This window comes from Cetorhinus maximus, chromosome 12 (assembly GCF_964194155.1).
Source record: "Cetorhinus maximus chromosome 12, sCetMax3.hap1.1, whole genome shotgun sequence".
In the NCBI taxonomy this organism is placed as follows: domain Eukaryota; kingdom Metazoa; phylum Chordata; class Chondrichthyes; order Lamniformes; family Cetorhinidae; genus Cetorhinus; species Cetorhinus maximus.
The window spans coordinates 109817235-109832142 of record NC_135890.1 but is presented as its reverse complement, the minus strand read 5'-3'; the positions used below and the strand labels follow the sequence as shown (position 1 = coordinate 109832142).

General features: G+C 41.8%; 2 protein-coding genes across 9 annotated transcripts in view; one reads left to right on the top strand and one right to left on the bottom strand.

The window, feature by feature from the left end:
* The window catches only part of LOC144687853 (uncharacterized), a 251925-nt gene that overhangs the window by 47548 nt on the left and 189469 nt on the right, over positions 1 to 14908 (bottom strand). The gene's annotated exons all lie outside the window — the stretch shown is intronic.
* LOC144687851 (coronin-1C-like) overlaps positions 1 to 14908 on the top strand; it is a 181055-nt gene that overhangs the window by 160656 nt on the left and 5491 nt on the right. For all 8 annotated transcript variants that reach the window (XM_078554383.1, XM_078554389.1, XM_078554384.1 and 5 more), the window contains 3 exons: positions 5372 to 5517; positions 8649 to 8706; positions 11012 to 11248. In XM_078554383.1, coding sequence (XP_078410509.1) covers positions 5372 to 5517; positions 8649 to 8706; positions 11012 to 11248 — 441 coding nt within the window. The remainder of the gene's footprint in view (positions 1 to 5371; positions 5518 to 8648; positions 8707 to 11011; positions 11249 to 14908) is intronic.

Below are 14908 nucleotides of genomic sequence, written 5' to 3'. Positions count from 1 at the left end.
TCAACCTGTGAATTCTTTGTAGTTAAATTATACGTGAAAGGTGGATTTCTCAGTAAGGCAAGTGTTAAGTATTCCATTCTCGATCACAGAAAGTAACAGTTCGTGGGCCTTTGCCAGTGCTGTTCCCTGATAACTGATGGGAAATATGAGAGTGACCCATCAGAGACACTGCTTCTAATTCGTTGCCATGTATCTGAGCATTAGCTCTTGCGCTGTGCCTTATTGCATCCTGATTTGCACTGGCTATTTAGTAATGGAGTTGAAAGTCTCCCCACCCCTCTCCCAGAAACAGGATGGAGGAAACTGAGTTTCAGACAAATTTTGTGAAGTGGATTTTGACCATGAAGTTGAGATGTACAGTACCGGACCCCCTTAACCCTTGTCCCAAAATCCGGAAGGACCTGAAAACCAGCTACGTACGAAGCTGGCACTCTGGGTGGAAATTTGAATAAAACCCTTTTTATTAATTTTCATACTTTATTTTATGTATTATAAGTACATGTCAGGCCTAGGACCCAAAATCAGTAAAATCCCCAAAACCGGCATATATCCAGCCCTGAGCTTCTGGAATATGGCATCTGGTACCTGTACACTGTTTCCCCACTAACTGGTTTCACTCGGTACCCCAGCAGTGAGGCTCATTAAATATCACATTGTGTGCAGCATATTAAAGCTCCAGCTGGTGTCACCCCTGAGCTGTTTAGTTTTGCTGTGCTCTTTCGCTGCCTGGAGTTCAGTACTTGCAGCCCTTGTGTAGAAATAGTTAAGTGTGAAAAACGTGTATTATGACTCTTTTGCCCACGCACTTAACTATAGTTTAGGTATGACTGGTTTCCAGAAACTGAATTGCCTGGGTTAGAATTTCTGTGAATTTCAGGACTTAAAATTAGACAGTGAGCTAATCTTTGAGCCATAACCCATTTTAACCAAGCGATTGACAGAGTTGGCATTTGGTTTTGTCGAGGTTAACAATACATGCTATTAGAAGTGTCTAATACTGCATAAAACACTAAAATGGTTTCCTGCCTGCCCCTACCCTCTCAACTCAAACTAAATATCCAGTGCAAATCAGGATGCGATATGTAAGGCACAGTGACTGAGCTAATGCTCAGATACATGGCAACGAATTAGAAGCAGTGTCTCTGATGGGTCTCACATCCATATTTCCCATCAGTTATCAGGGAACAGCACTGGCAAAGGCCCACGAACTGTTACTTTCCTCCCTTAACTAATTCCTGTGATCGAGAATGGAATACTTAACATTTGCCTTACTGAAAAATCCACCTTTCGTTTGAACACGCATGTATGTCATCAATTGGATAAGCTTATGTTGAATCTCTGTCCAAGAATTTAGGATGGGATCAGCCTTGCTGCTCCCTGCACAATCCAAATGCACAGAAGACAAAATCCTTAAAGGTGGTTTCATTATCTGTGTCATTTATTGATTTGCCTGTGAAGTTGCCTTGGGAGGTGGTGTGAAGGAGCTAAATAGTGTGGGGACTGGGGGAGGTGGCTGAATAGCTTAATTTGATGATTTACCTCCATCATTCTTCTGGGCTCTAATTCTTTACTTGTCCAGCAACCACTGAATTCAAAAGAAACAATTCCTAAAAAAGGCAAGTAGATTTATTCCTTTACAATTGAGGAATGTTAAAATGCTTCCAATGCAGTGATTAACATTCTTTGATACCAAACTTTGCGAAAATTTGAATACCGATGCAGCACTTGTTTTCTGCAATTTAGTTCTGCATTTTGCCTCATATAGTCCAGGCAAACTCTGCAGAATCTGATCTTGAAGCTATCTGAGCTGGAGCAGGTCCACTGGCCCATTGGCTACAACAATCTCTAAACTAGCACCAATAAAATTTTCATTTTAAAAGCACTGCTGAGTGCAGCTAGTTTTTCCAGTGAGTGGATGAACCTTGGTACAGAACCAAGATTCTGTGCTGAAAGGTGCATTAATTGCTACTGAACATAGTTTAGCATATAATAATAAAAACAAAAAGCTAAAAGCTACTGCGGATGCTGGAAATCCAAAACAAAAACAGCATATGTCAGAAAGTAGAAATGTAGCCTGCGTATTTAAATAGAACGGTGGCTAAAGTTATAATATAAAAAATAATTGAAGGCTAATTTTAGGGGTTTGCTCCACTTGGCAAAAAATAGAATCATAGATTAATACAATACAGAAGGTGGCCATTCAGTCCCATCAAGTTTGTGCTGATCTTTGAAAGAACTATCCAATAGCCCCATTCCTCTGTCCTTTCCCCATAGCCTTGCAAATTTTTTCCCTTCAAATATTCAACAGTTTTCAAAAGGAAACTAGATATTGAATCTGCTTACACCACCCCTTCAGGCAATGCATTCCAGATCATAACTTGCTGTGCAAAAAGAATTCTCCTCAAACTTTAGGTTCCTTTGTCAAGTACCCTAAATCTGTATCCCCTTGGTACCGTCCCTTTGGCCACTGCAAATAGTTTCTCCTTCGTATTAAAACCTTTCATGATTTTGAACACCTCTATCAAATCTTCCCTTCTCCTTTCCAGATTCAAGAAGATCAACCCTAACTTCTTAAGTGTCTCCATGTAACTGAAGTGCCTTATCCATGCTACCATTCCAAGATCCCCTCTGCAGCCTCTTTAAGGTCTTTATATTTGTAAAGTTTGATGGCCAAAATTGGACACACTACTCCATTGTTTTTATAAAGGTTTAGCATATCTTCCTTCCTTTTGTACTCTGCCTCTATTAATAAAGCCAAGGATTGCATATGCTTTTAAAACAGCCGCCTTCAAAGATTTGTGTACATGCACACCTGGTCTGTCTGTTCCTGCACCCCTTTAAAAGTATCCCCCCTCATTTTCCCCATCAGAATGTAAAACTTCACACTACTTTGCATTAAATTGCATCTGCCATATTTCTACCCATTTTGCCAACCTGTCTTAATGCAGTTTGGTACTATCCTCCTCACTATTTACCACCTTTGTGTTTTGGGTCATCTGCAAACTTTGAAAATAGGCCTGTATATCAAAGACTGGGTCATTAATATGCATCCAGAAGAGCAGAGGTCCTAATACGGATGCCCGGGAGCACCGCTATATGTTGTTGCAGTCTAAAAAAACAGCCATTCTCCTTAACTCTCTGCTTTCTATTTCTGTCAATTTCATATACAAGTGTCCACTTCCCCCTAACCCCAAGAGCTTCAGCTTTGCTCAAAGCCTATTATATGACTCATTATTGAACCCCTTTTGAAGGCCCATACACACATCAAGTAATTCAGTCTAGTTAATCAAACATGATTTTTCTTCAGCAAATGCATACAGGATTTCATTTCCCTATATTTTTCCAAGTGACAATTCTGTCTCTGATTATTGTCTCAAACGTTTCCTCACCACAGACCTTAGGCTGACTGGTCTTTAATTACTGGGTTTATCCCCCCTCCCCTTTTTTTAACCAGGATTTTAACATTTGAAATCCTCCAGTCCTCTGACATCACTCCCATACCAAAGGAGGATTGGAAAATTTTGGCTGGAGTCTCTGCACTTTTCACTCTACTTTCCCCTCAACAGTTTAGGATGCGTTCATTTGAAAAGGTGACCTCTCGACTTTGAAACTTTTCTGCTTTTAAAAACCTCTACTTTTCCGATTTCTGACTCCTTTTTGCACTGCTACATTAGTAGCATCCTCTAAATTGAAGACAGGTGCAAATAACTCATTTTAGTGCTACAGCCATGCTTTCTGCCTCCTTTCGGTCCCTAATTGGCTGCACCTTTCCTCTCACTACTCTCTTACTCTCCTAGCCCCTCTTATTTCCTTGTTTTGTACGCAGCTCGGTTCTCTATTCTGTGAACCTCAGATTTATCATAAGCCTCCTTTTCCTGTTTCATTTTAATCTTTATATCTTTAGTCATTGAAGGAGCTCTTGCTTTGGATTTTCTTTCTCCACACCCCTCTCTCTCTCTCTCCCCCCCCCCCCCCCCCCCCCCCCCCCCCAACCACCACCACCCCCAGGTGAAAATGTCTGGTCTGTAGAAAGACAGCAAATATTGTGGAATCAAAATTTTCCAGCAGGGCATAGTTCATGCACCACTGTCAAAAATTGCCACTATACCGCAGGTTGTCTGGAGATGCTGCTTTACTAAAATTTAAAAAATTCAAACTACTTCAATCCAGCTTTTAGATATTTAAGAATATATCCAATAATATCTTTATCCATTTTATTTAGTAAATGTGCTATGATGTCTCCTTTTAACATGTTGGTGGAGTGAGGGTTTTTGTGTTGATGTTGCATGCAGGCTATAACTGGCGTTGACTTCAGCCTGTAGTAATATACTTGGGTCGCGAGAGCAGTGTGCACGCTCTGCTTGTACTGGGGCTAATTCCCATCTCTGTTCCTCATTTTTTTGAACTTCTGTTTTCAATGTGATTATTCATATTGTCTCAACACTACTTTCCTCTTTGTTGTAAAAATCCCCCAACACAGATTATTTTTATAACACTTTTTTCCTAATCAAATGGTTCAGACTCGGCTGAAGAATCCATAAAAATATTTCCGATATGCTAGAGAGTCAATGTTACAGGGTGAAGATTAGTTAAAGTGGCCTGTTCAGGTCCTGGGCACTAATTTATATCTGGGGAATAAAGGGGTACGAGGGAGGGGAAGCTACATTGAACAGAGTCCTCTGTTTAATGTCATGTGACATTGCTACCGCTCACCACTCACCATACATGCTAACTCCTTGTATTGTAAGGGCATTGTGGAGTGCACCGCAAAATATTCAAAACAAATCCCATCACGGTTGCAATAAAAACTGAAAATGCTGGAAATACTCAGCAGGTTCAGCAGCATTTACGGAGAGAAGCAGAGTTAATGTTTCAGGCCTGTGACTGTCACAGTTGAGCATGTGAGGCTGATGTAAAACTGCTGGTTTCTAGCTGGTAATGAGTTAAACTTTATTCCATTGTCGGTTGTACCAGCTGTTAAAATGTACCAGTAACACATTCACTCTCTCTAAACATAGATTTGGTTTCTTCTGGACAATTAAAAAAACTGAACCAAATAGTTTAATATCTGAACATCCAGTACCACACTATATTTATGTTTACACCAGTAGAACAGCCTGAGCCTCCACTGCCAATGGATTACTTTGAGGTGTAGTAAATGTTATTTTGTAGACCATTGCTCTCCTCATTATCATTGAAAATAACATGGCTGCTGGAGCATAGGTTATTGATCTACACCGTGTAGTTTGGTTTTCATTCCACCCCCCCACCAACAAACACATTATGATGTCACCCATCGATTTTGGTTTTCAGTTCTTTAGAAAGAGTCTTTATGGAGCAGTGTTTTAACTCCACCTTTTGTTTAAAACAGGGTGACAGCAGTATTCGCTACTTTGAGATCACAGATGAAGCACCATATGTCCATTACTTAAACACATTTGCCAGCAAGGAGCCACAGCGAGGGATGGGGTACATGCCAAAAAGGGGCCTTGATGTTACCAGATGTGAGATTGCCAGGTAAGAGGTGTTGTACTGCAGTTTGAGAGAACTGTACCTTTTTTGTTTTAAAGAAAATGTTTCCTTTCTGTAGACTGTTTCTGTCTTTTAACTTTTTGTATACCAAATACATCATTCTCTTCTGATGGGAGAAAGGGAGCTGATGAGACAACATTGCTGATAAATATTTTTTGTAAATGAGCAGTTTGGTTGGAATCAGCAAAGTTTCTGTTTAGCTGTGCCACATACCATTCATTCCTCAAACAAGAAGGTGAGTAAGCTCCCTGATCTTGACCTACCTTGTATTAATACTGGGAAAGTTAATAAGCCATGGAAGGAATATTAAAGGCTATCGGATGAATAGATGTTTAGAGCACAGAAGGATGCCATTCGGCCCACTGTGTCCGCACAAGTCAACAAAGATCTGATTACACTAATCCCATTTTCCAGCATTTGGCCCATAGCTTTGGAGGCTATGGCAATGCCAGTGAATATCTAAATACTTCCTAAATGTTACCAGAGTTTCTGACTCAACGACCCTTTCAGGCAGTGAGCTCCAGACTCCCACCATTCTCTGGGTGAAAACATTTCTCCTCAACTCCCCTCTTAGTCTTCTACGTCTTAACCTTAAATCCATGGTCTCTGATTATTGACCCCTCTACTAATGGAAAAAGTGCTTTCTATCCACCCTATCTATGCCCCTCATAATCTTGTACACCTCTATCAGGTCTCCTCTCAACCTTCGCTGCTCCAAAGAAAACAGCCCCAGCCTATCCAATCGTTCCTCATAGCTCAGACCCTCCAGCCCAGACAGCATCCTGGGAAATCTCCTCTGCACCATCACCAGTGCAGTCACATCCTTCCTATAATGTGGTGACCAGAACTGCATGCGGTATTTCAGTTGTGGCCTAACCAGTGTTTTATACAGTTCCAGCATAACCTCCCTAGCTCTTGCCTTTATTGGCCGAGGCATAGAATACAAGTATCCCATATGCTGCCTTAACCACCTTATCTACCTGCCCTGCTACCTTCAGAGATCTGTGGATATGCACACCAAGGCCCCTCAGATCTTCAGTACTTTCCAGGGTCCTACAATTCATAGTGTAATCCCTTGCCTTGTTATCCCTCCCCAAGTGCATTACCTCACATCTCTCTGGGGTGAATTCCATTTGCCACTGCTCTGGCTACCTGACCAGTCCATCGATACCCTCCTGCAGTTTACAGCTATCCTCCTCACTATTTGCCACCCTACCAATTTTCATGTCATCCACAAACTTCTTGATCATACCCCCTACGTTTAAGTCCAAATCATTTATGTACACCACAAACAGCATGGGCCCCAGCACTGAGCCCTGCGGAACTCCACTGGAAACAGACTTCCAGTCACAGAAACATCCCTCCACCATCACCCTCAGCTTCCTGCCTCTCAGCTAATTTTGGATCCAATGTGCCATTTTGCCTTAGATCACATAGGTTCTTACTTTCTTGACCAGTCTGCCATGAGGGACCTTATCAAAAGCTTTGCTAAAGTCCACGTAGACCACATCAAATGCATTACCCTCAACAACACTCCTGGTTACCTCCTCAAAAAATTCAATCAAATTTGTCAGACACAACCTTCCCTTAACAAACGCATGCTGATTAATCTGTATCTCTCCAAGTGCAGATGTATTCTGTCCCTCAGAATTCTTTCTAGTAACTCCCCCACCACTGAGGTTAGACTGACTGGCCTGTAATTTCCTGGTCTACCCCTTCCTCCCTTTTTTAATAATGGGATGACGTTAGCAGTCCTCTGGCACCTCACCTGTGGCCAGAGAGAATTTGAAAATTACTACCAGGTATTACTACCCTGATATCTCTTCCTTTGCCTCGCTCAACAGCCTGGGATACATCTCATCCGGGCCTTCGGATTTGTCCACTTTTAAGGCCACCAAACCCGCTAGTAGCCCCTCTGTTAATTTCCTCTGATATTTCGCAGTCCCCCATCCTGATATCTATACCTGCGTCGTCCTATCCCATTGTGAAGACCGACGCCAAGTATTTATTGAGGACTGTACCTAGTCTTCTGGGTCTCCACATACATTACCTCTATGGTCCCTAATTGATCTGGAATTGGGCCTGAGATTCAATATTCATAACTACATCTTATAAACATCTGAAACTTGTTTCAAACGTATTACATTATCCAGTTCATAATATATAAACAATTGCAGAAATTGGTCACAGTAAGAATGGCGTATAGTGCTGACTGGTGATTACCAGAGGCATCAAGGATGAAATAAAAACAAAATATTGGAAATACTCAGCACGTCAGGTGGCAGCTGAGAGAGAGAAACAAGAGTTAATGTTTCAGAACAGACTTGAAGAAAATGCAGGTACGGTATTTGGCTTTTCCGTCAGATAAAGTTAGACATGGTTGTGTCGACAAGTAGTGGCTCTGTTGGTAACATTTGAGCCACTGGCTCAGAAGATTGTGACTTCAAACTGTAATCCACGAACTTGAGCACAAAATCTAGGCTGGCATTTCAGTGCATTGCTGAGGGAGAGTACTGAGCTTCCAATCGCTTACCACTTTATCCTCCATCCCATTCCCCTCTGACCTCTGTTGGCCTCCTACATTGTTCAGATGAAGCTCAATATAGGCCATTTACAAGTAAAATAACATGGCAATTGCATGTAGTGTTAAGAAAGCTGTTGGCCTGGGATGAGTTAGAAATTCAGGTTTCTATAAATCGTGAGATTTAGTTTGTGTCATGTGTTGGTTTAGTATAACCTGTCCTGGCTCATCTGTCCTACCTATGTAAAAGCTTGTAAGTATAACATAAAGAATAATGGTTACACGGTAGCAATTCCATCAAGTGATTTATAAGGCATCTGAAACTGGAGATGAGATTATAGCCTTGAAATCTCTCCAGTTTGAACTCAAAGTGTAGGTTTATTTTTGGAGTTTTCAAGGGGTGTTACTGTCAGCGTTTGGGCAGGGTTTACATACATACATACATGCATTATTGTCCTGTTAAGTTGATACTGAAAAATGTTTTTGCAATTATGGATTAGTGATCTATTTTGTACAAATGAATTCTGTACTGACATGATCTTTTTTGCATGAATTTTGTTTTTAAACCACTTAAAATATTACTTTCTGTTTACAGGTTTTTTAAACTTCATGAGAGGAAGTGTGAGCCAATCATCATGACTGTGCCAAGAAAGGTGGGTGAAGTTTTAGCCTGAAAAACAGAACTTCAATGCATGTGCTTTTTTTTTTATATAGCGGCAAGAGATGATGGATGGGATTTTGCAGCCCTGCCCGTCGCCGGGATCATCCGGTCCTCCGGCCCCACCGAACATCAATGGACTTTTGGCTGGGAGGCCAAATCTCCCAGGGCGGGTCCTGCCCTGATTGGGCTGGAAAATCCTGGCTGATGTGATATGGCATTGGTTCCACTGGTGACTAAGTGAATCAAGAAGTTCTGAGCCTTGCCTATAGCTGGAGAAGGGATGGTGATGCTAAGAGGCCTGGATGGTGGAACAGGTTAAATATCGTAAACAGTGTACATACAAACTAGGGAGAGGAGCAGCCCACTCGGCTCTTCAAGCCTGCTTCACCATTCAATAAGATCATGGCTGATCTCACTGACCGTAACCTCACCCCATTATTTAACAAGAATCTGTCCACCTCTGTCTCAAATGTTCAAAGACTCTGCTTCCACTCTCTTTTGAGAAAGGGAGTTCCAAAGACTCGCTACGCTCGGAGAAAAAATTTCTTCTCATCTGTGTCTTAAATGGACAACCCCTTATTTTAAAACAGTGACCCCTATTTCTATATTCTTCCACAAGATGAAGCATCCTCTCCACATCCACCCTGTCAAGACCCCTCAGGATCTTGTACATTTCAATCAAGTCGCCTCTTACTCTTCTAAGCTCCAGCAGGTACAAGCCTAGCCTGTCCAATCTTCCCTCGAGACAACCTGCCCATTCCTGGCATTAGTTTAGTAAACTTTCTCTGACTGCTTCCAGTGCATTTACATCCTTCCTCAAATAAGGCGACCAATACTGTATGCAGTATTCCAGATGTGGTCTCACCTGTGTCTTGTACAGCTGAAGCATAACCTTCCTACTTTGATAGTCAATCCCCCTCACAATAAATGATAACATTGTCTTAGCTTTCTTAGTTACTTTCTGTACCTGCATATTAGCCTTTTGTGATTCATGCAGAAGGACACCCAGATCCCTCTGAATCTCAGAGCTCTGCAATTTCTCACCATTTAGATAATATGCTTTTTTATTCTTCCTGCCAAAATGGACAATTTTACATTTTTCCACATTACAACTTCTTTTTGCCAGATTTTTGCCTACTCACTTAACCTGTACTTCCTTGTAGCCTCCTTATGTCCTCTTCACAACTTACTTTCCTCCCTACCTTTGTATCATCAACAAATGTAGCATCCATACCTTCGATCCCTTCATCCAAGTCATCATATAAGTGTGGTAGTGAGAAAAGGGGCAGAGCAATGATAAAATGGTGGAGAACTGTCCCAGACAGGATGGAATTATCATCCCTCACAACACTGGGTGTGCTTTTGGGGTAAGACACCTAGGTAAAGACTAGGAACTTCCAGGGAGGAAGGGAAGTGAAGGACAAAACGCTAGCAGCTGTATCAAATCAATCGCTGGCAGAATTTGGAGCGAGTTATTTGCTTTTATTGCAACAGAAAAGTAATAATTGGAGGAGGTGGGGGAGAGTGCAGTGGCTCTGGGGGGAGGCAAATATTTTAAAAATTGAATTCTAGCACCCCCCCCCCCCCCCCCCCACCACCCCAAAAACACGGAAAACAAGAACTCTGCTACCCCTATTGCATCGGGCATGTTCCGTTTTGTTTTTAAAAGGAAAACACGAATGAGTTGTTTGTGTGTTTGCCCTGTCAACAATCCCTTGTATTGCACACTTTCCTCTATTTAATTCCCTTGCTTTTGTAAAGTTGCATATAACGGGGCAGCTTTCATTCATTTGAGGTAAGACTTCCTCCGCGTGCAGGACTTTCACATATCGTAGACATGCCATTGAATAATGAACAGATCTCGCCCCTTGTTGTTGTGAGGAGGTTCTGCAGAAGCACTCCTTTAACCAAGTAGTTTGTAATTAAAATTTAGAGTTTTCCTAAAATTAAAGTAATGCTGCATCAGAGTCGAAGCCAGCTGTTGACGATATCCCATATCTCACTACATGGACTGCAGGAGTTCAAAGTAGCTCACCACCACCATCCCGGGGACAGCTATGGGTGTGCGGCAACAGCTGAGCTTACTAACAACACCCATCTTCCAAGAATTCATTGGGGAAAAACAATTAATGGCATTAACTATAACTCATTTTCTCTTTATAATATAGTTCATTCCACTCAGAAGACTATACGTTATATCCCATGCTTTTGAGTAACCTGGCTCTAGACTGAGGTATGTTTGTTGCTGTAAGTTTCTTATTGACTTGTAAAATGATGCATCCTTTTTCCTTTTCTAGTCTGACCTTTATCAAGATGATTTATATCCCGATACGCCTGGACCAGAAGCAGCATTGGAAGCAGAGGAATGGTTTGAAGGACAAAACAAGGACCCCATTCTCATCTCCCTGAAACATGGTTACGTACCTGGGAAAAACAGAGAACTTAAAGTCCAGAGGAATCGTTTAGACAAACCAGCACTGAACAAAAAAAGTGACACTGGCAGCACTCCCATGAAGGGACCCTCCCTCAATGCTGTAAGTACATCATACAGGCTGCTGTTGTGTTATTTCTAAGCTCCAAATGCACAAGTTAGACAAACTAGTCCTTTCCAAGTGTTGAAATCTAGGCTTACTGCAATGTCTCATTGACTCGTTCCTTTTTAAACCTCAGCAGTGCGTTAATTCCATCAGTCTTCCCCACTTACTACTGTGGCCTTCTGGACTGCATGATTTAACCCTCCCTCTTGAAATTGCCTTTCTCCCTCTCATTCTATTTCCAACCATAGTGTCACACACTGTGGACAAAAACTTAGAAATTTCCTGCACGGAAGAAAGTCTGTGCTAGCCAAATAAGAACTATCCAATCTAATCTCACTTTCCAACTCTTGGTCCATAGCCCTGTAGGCTATGGACCTTCAGTTGCATAGCCAAGTATTTTTTAAATGCTGTGAGGGTTTCTGCCTTTACCATGCTTTCAGACAGAGAGTTCCAGAACCCCTCTACCCTCTGGATGAACAGGTTTCTCCCTGACTTCTGTCTAATCCCTCTGCCAACTACTTTAAACCTCTCACTGCTTGTTATTGATCTCTGCTAAGGGAAATACGCCCTTCCTATCCATTCTAACCAGGCTCCTCATTATTTTATAAATCACAATTAAATCTCCCCTCGGTCTCCTATCTTCCAAAGAGAACGACACCAGTCTATCCAATCATTCCTCATTGCTAAAATTCTCATTCCCTGGAAAATTCTTTGTATACCTTCTCTGTACCCTCCCTAGTACAATCATGTTCTTTCTGTAATGTGGTGACCTGAGCTGTATCCAGTACCCTAGCTGTGGCCTAACTAGTATTCTGTACAGTTTTAGCATAACCTTCCTACTCTTGTGCTCTATGCCACAGCCAATAATGGAAGGTATTCCTTCTTAACCATCTTATCCTGTCCTACCTTCAGGGTTCTGTGGACCATGTGCTCCAAAGACCCTCCTCTTCTACATTTCTCAATATCCTCATGCCTCTGCCATGTTCATCTTCCCAATTTCCTTACCTCACACTTCTCTGGATCAAATCCCATTTGCTGCTTTTCTGCCCATCTGACTAATCCATTGATATCTTTCTGCAGTTTACAGCTTGCCGCCTTGCTATCATCCAGATGGCCAATTTTTATATTATCTGCCAGCTTCTTAATCATGCCCACTACCTTTAAATCCAAACCACTGACATATACCACAAAAAGCAGAGTTCTGCTGGAAATAGCCTTCCAGTCACAAGAACATCCACTGACCACCACCCTTCGTTTCCTGCCATTGAGCTAATTCTTCATCCCACTTGCCCTTGGATCTCAAGGGCTTTTTTATTTTCTGACCAGTCAGCTATGTGAGACGTTGCTAAAATCCATGTTGACTCATGTCAAATACGCTGCTACTCATTGAATTTTGAGGAAGTAACGAGGATCAATCAAGATAGCCAGACATGCCATCCTTTTAACAAATATACCAACTTGTCTTTGATCAATGCCTTTCTAAGTATCAATTTATACTGTTCCCCAGAATTCTTTCCAATAATTTGCATAACAACCAAGTTTAAGATGACTGGCCTGTAATTACGTGTTCTATCCCTTTTTTAAACAATGGTACAATATTAGCAATCCTTCCAGCACCATGCCTATAGCCATCTGGGCTTGGTAATTTATCCACTGTCAAATACTAAACTTGTTAACTCCTTTTTCACTGTTTATCCTATCCAATATTTCACATCCTCTTTAACTGCAGTGTCCTAACTGGCCCCCTCTTTTGTGAAGACACATGCAACGTATTCATTAAAAACCATGCCCACATCTTCTGCCTCCACACATGCTTTATCTTTTTTGGTGTCTAATTGGCCTTACTCTTTCCTTAGTTATCATCTTGCTCTTTATGTATTTATAGAACACCTTTGGGTTTTCCTTGATTTTACTTGCAAATATTTTTTCTTGCAGCCATGCTAAATCTAACTGATTTATGATCACTACCACCAAAATGCTCTCCCGATGATACCCCTTTCACCTTCCCAGCCTCATTTCCCGAAAATCAGTCTCGAACTTCCCTTCTCTAGTTGGACTTGCTACATTCTAGCTATAAAATTCCCCTGAATGCCTATGCCTTTTACACTGATTCTATCCCAGTTAATATTGGTTAGCTGAAACCCCCTACAACCTCTGGCAGGTTACTCTTCCCACCCTCAAAAAGCTCGGAACTACTCCATGACATCCTTGACCCTGGCACTAGAGGGGTAACGTGCTATCCTGGAGTAACTTCTGTGACTGCTAAAACACCTGTCCCCCTACAGTTGTATACCATATCACTGTTGCCTTTCTGACCTACCTTCTCCAACTGTCCCACTCCGTCCCTTGTGCAGCTGAGCCACCAATGGTGCCATGGACCTGGTTCTGGCTATACTCCCCAAAGGAAGCATAAAGATTTAGTGTAACATCCTTGCTTTTGTTTGCTATGCCTCTATTAATAAAGTCAAGTATTGCACTTCTTTAAAAAAAAAAATTTCCTCCTCACATTATCCAATCACCTTCAAAATTTGCAGCTTCATTTCCTTCCATCTTCCCAAAACCTTCCAACGAGTGCTGCAATAAGTGCTGGGTAGGGATGACCAAATTTTAATGCTATCAGTAGAAAGTGAAATGCGCCCAGGAGACTCCTGCACTGTGTGCCTGGTCCCCCTTGTTGTCAGACATCCATTCCCTCTCGCTCTTAAGCTGCAGGGTGACATCCCTTGAAATGTGCTATCCACGTAGCTCCCGGCCTCGAGAATGCACTACAGCGATGCCAGCTATAGCTCAAGCTCCAAATCCTGGAATTCTCACACGACACAGGATGTGCATTCGAAAGGACTAAGGTGCCATGCTTCTATTTATTAGACTAATTAAATTTTAGTTCCACCCACTGCCCTAACTCGGGGTGAGGGTGGGGGAAGACTAATACTTGCCAACCAATCACAAACCTGCTGCCCTGTGACATGCCCCCTGATTTTTTTTTTGTTTTGTTTTGGATTCGGTGAATATTTGCCTCAGGCTGTGCTCTGCCCTGGGCCTTCTCTCCTGCTGTATTTATACTCCTGCCACCTGTGCTCTTGCCCCCTCCGCTCATATCTGAGCCTTTGTTAAAGCCTCAGATTTGTTTCAATTGATAAAAACAAGCATTAAAATTTGGTCATCCCTCCCCAGCACTTATTGCAACACTCTTTATAACTTGTTATGAAACTTTTAGGAAGATGGAAGGAAGTGGAACCATGCATTTTGAAGGTGATTGGATAATATGAGGAGGCAACTTTTTTTTTTAATTCGTGCAATCCTTGGCTTTATTAATAGAGGCATAGCAGACAAAAGCAAGAAAGTTATGTTAAATCTTTAGTACTGGCTTGGCCTGAGTAGGAGTATTATTCAATTCTGAGCACTTCACTTGTTCTCAAACAAGGCAGAAACTGGAACTTTGACCTAACTGTCCCTAAACCAAATAACTGAAATAGGTGTTCTCAGTTCAAGTAGTCGTTTCACTTCAGTCTCCAACCAGTCCATTAAAAGCTGCAAGTTTCTGTTCTGATAAGCTTCCACCCTGCTTAACCACAAACCAACGATCAGGAAACTCCCAGAGTTTTGGGCCCTGTAACATAACAGCTGATTAGGTCTACCAATATGTGTACAGTTTCC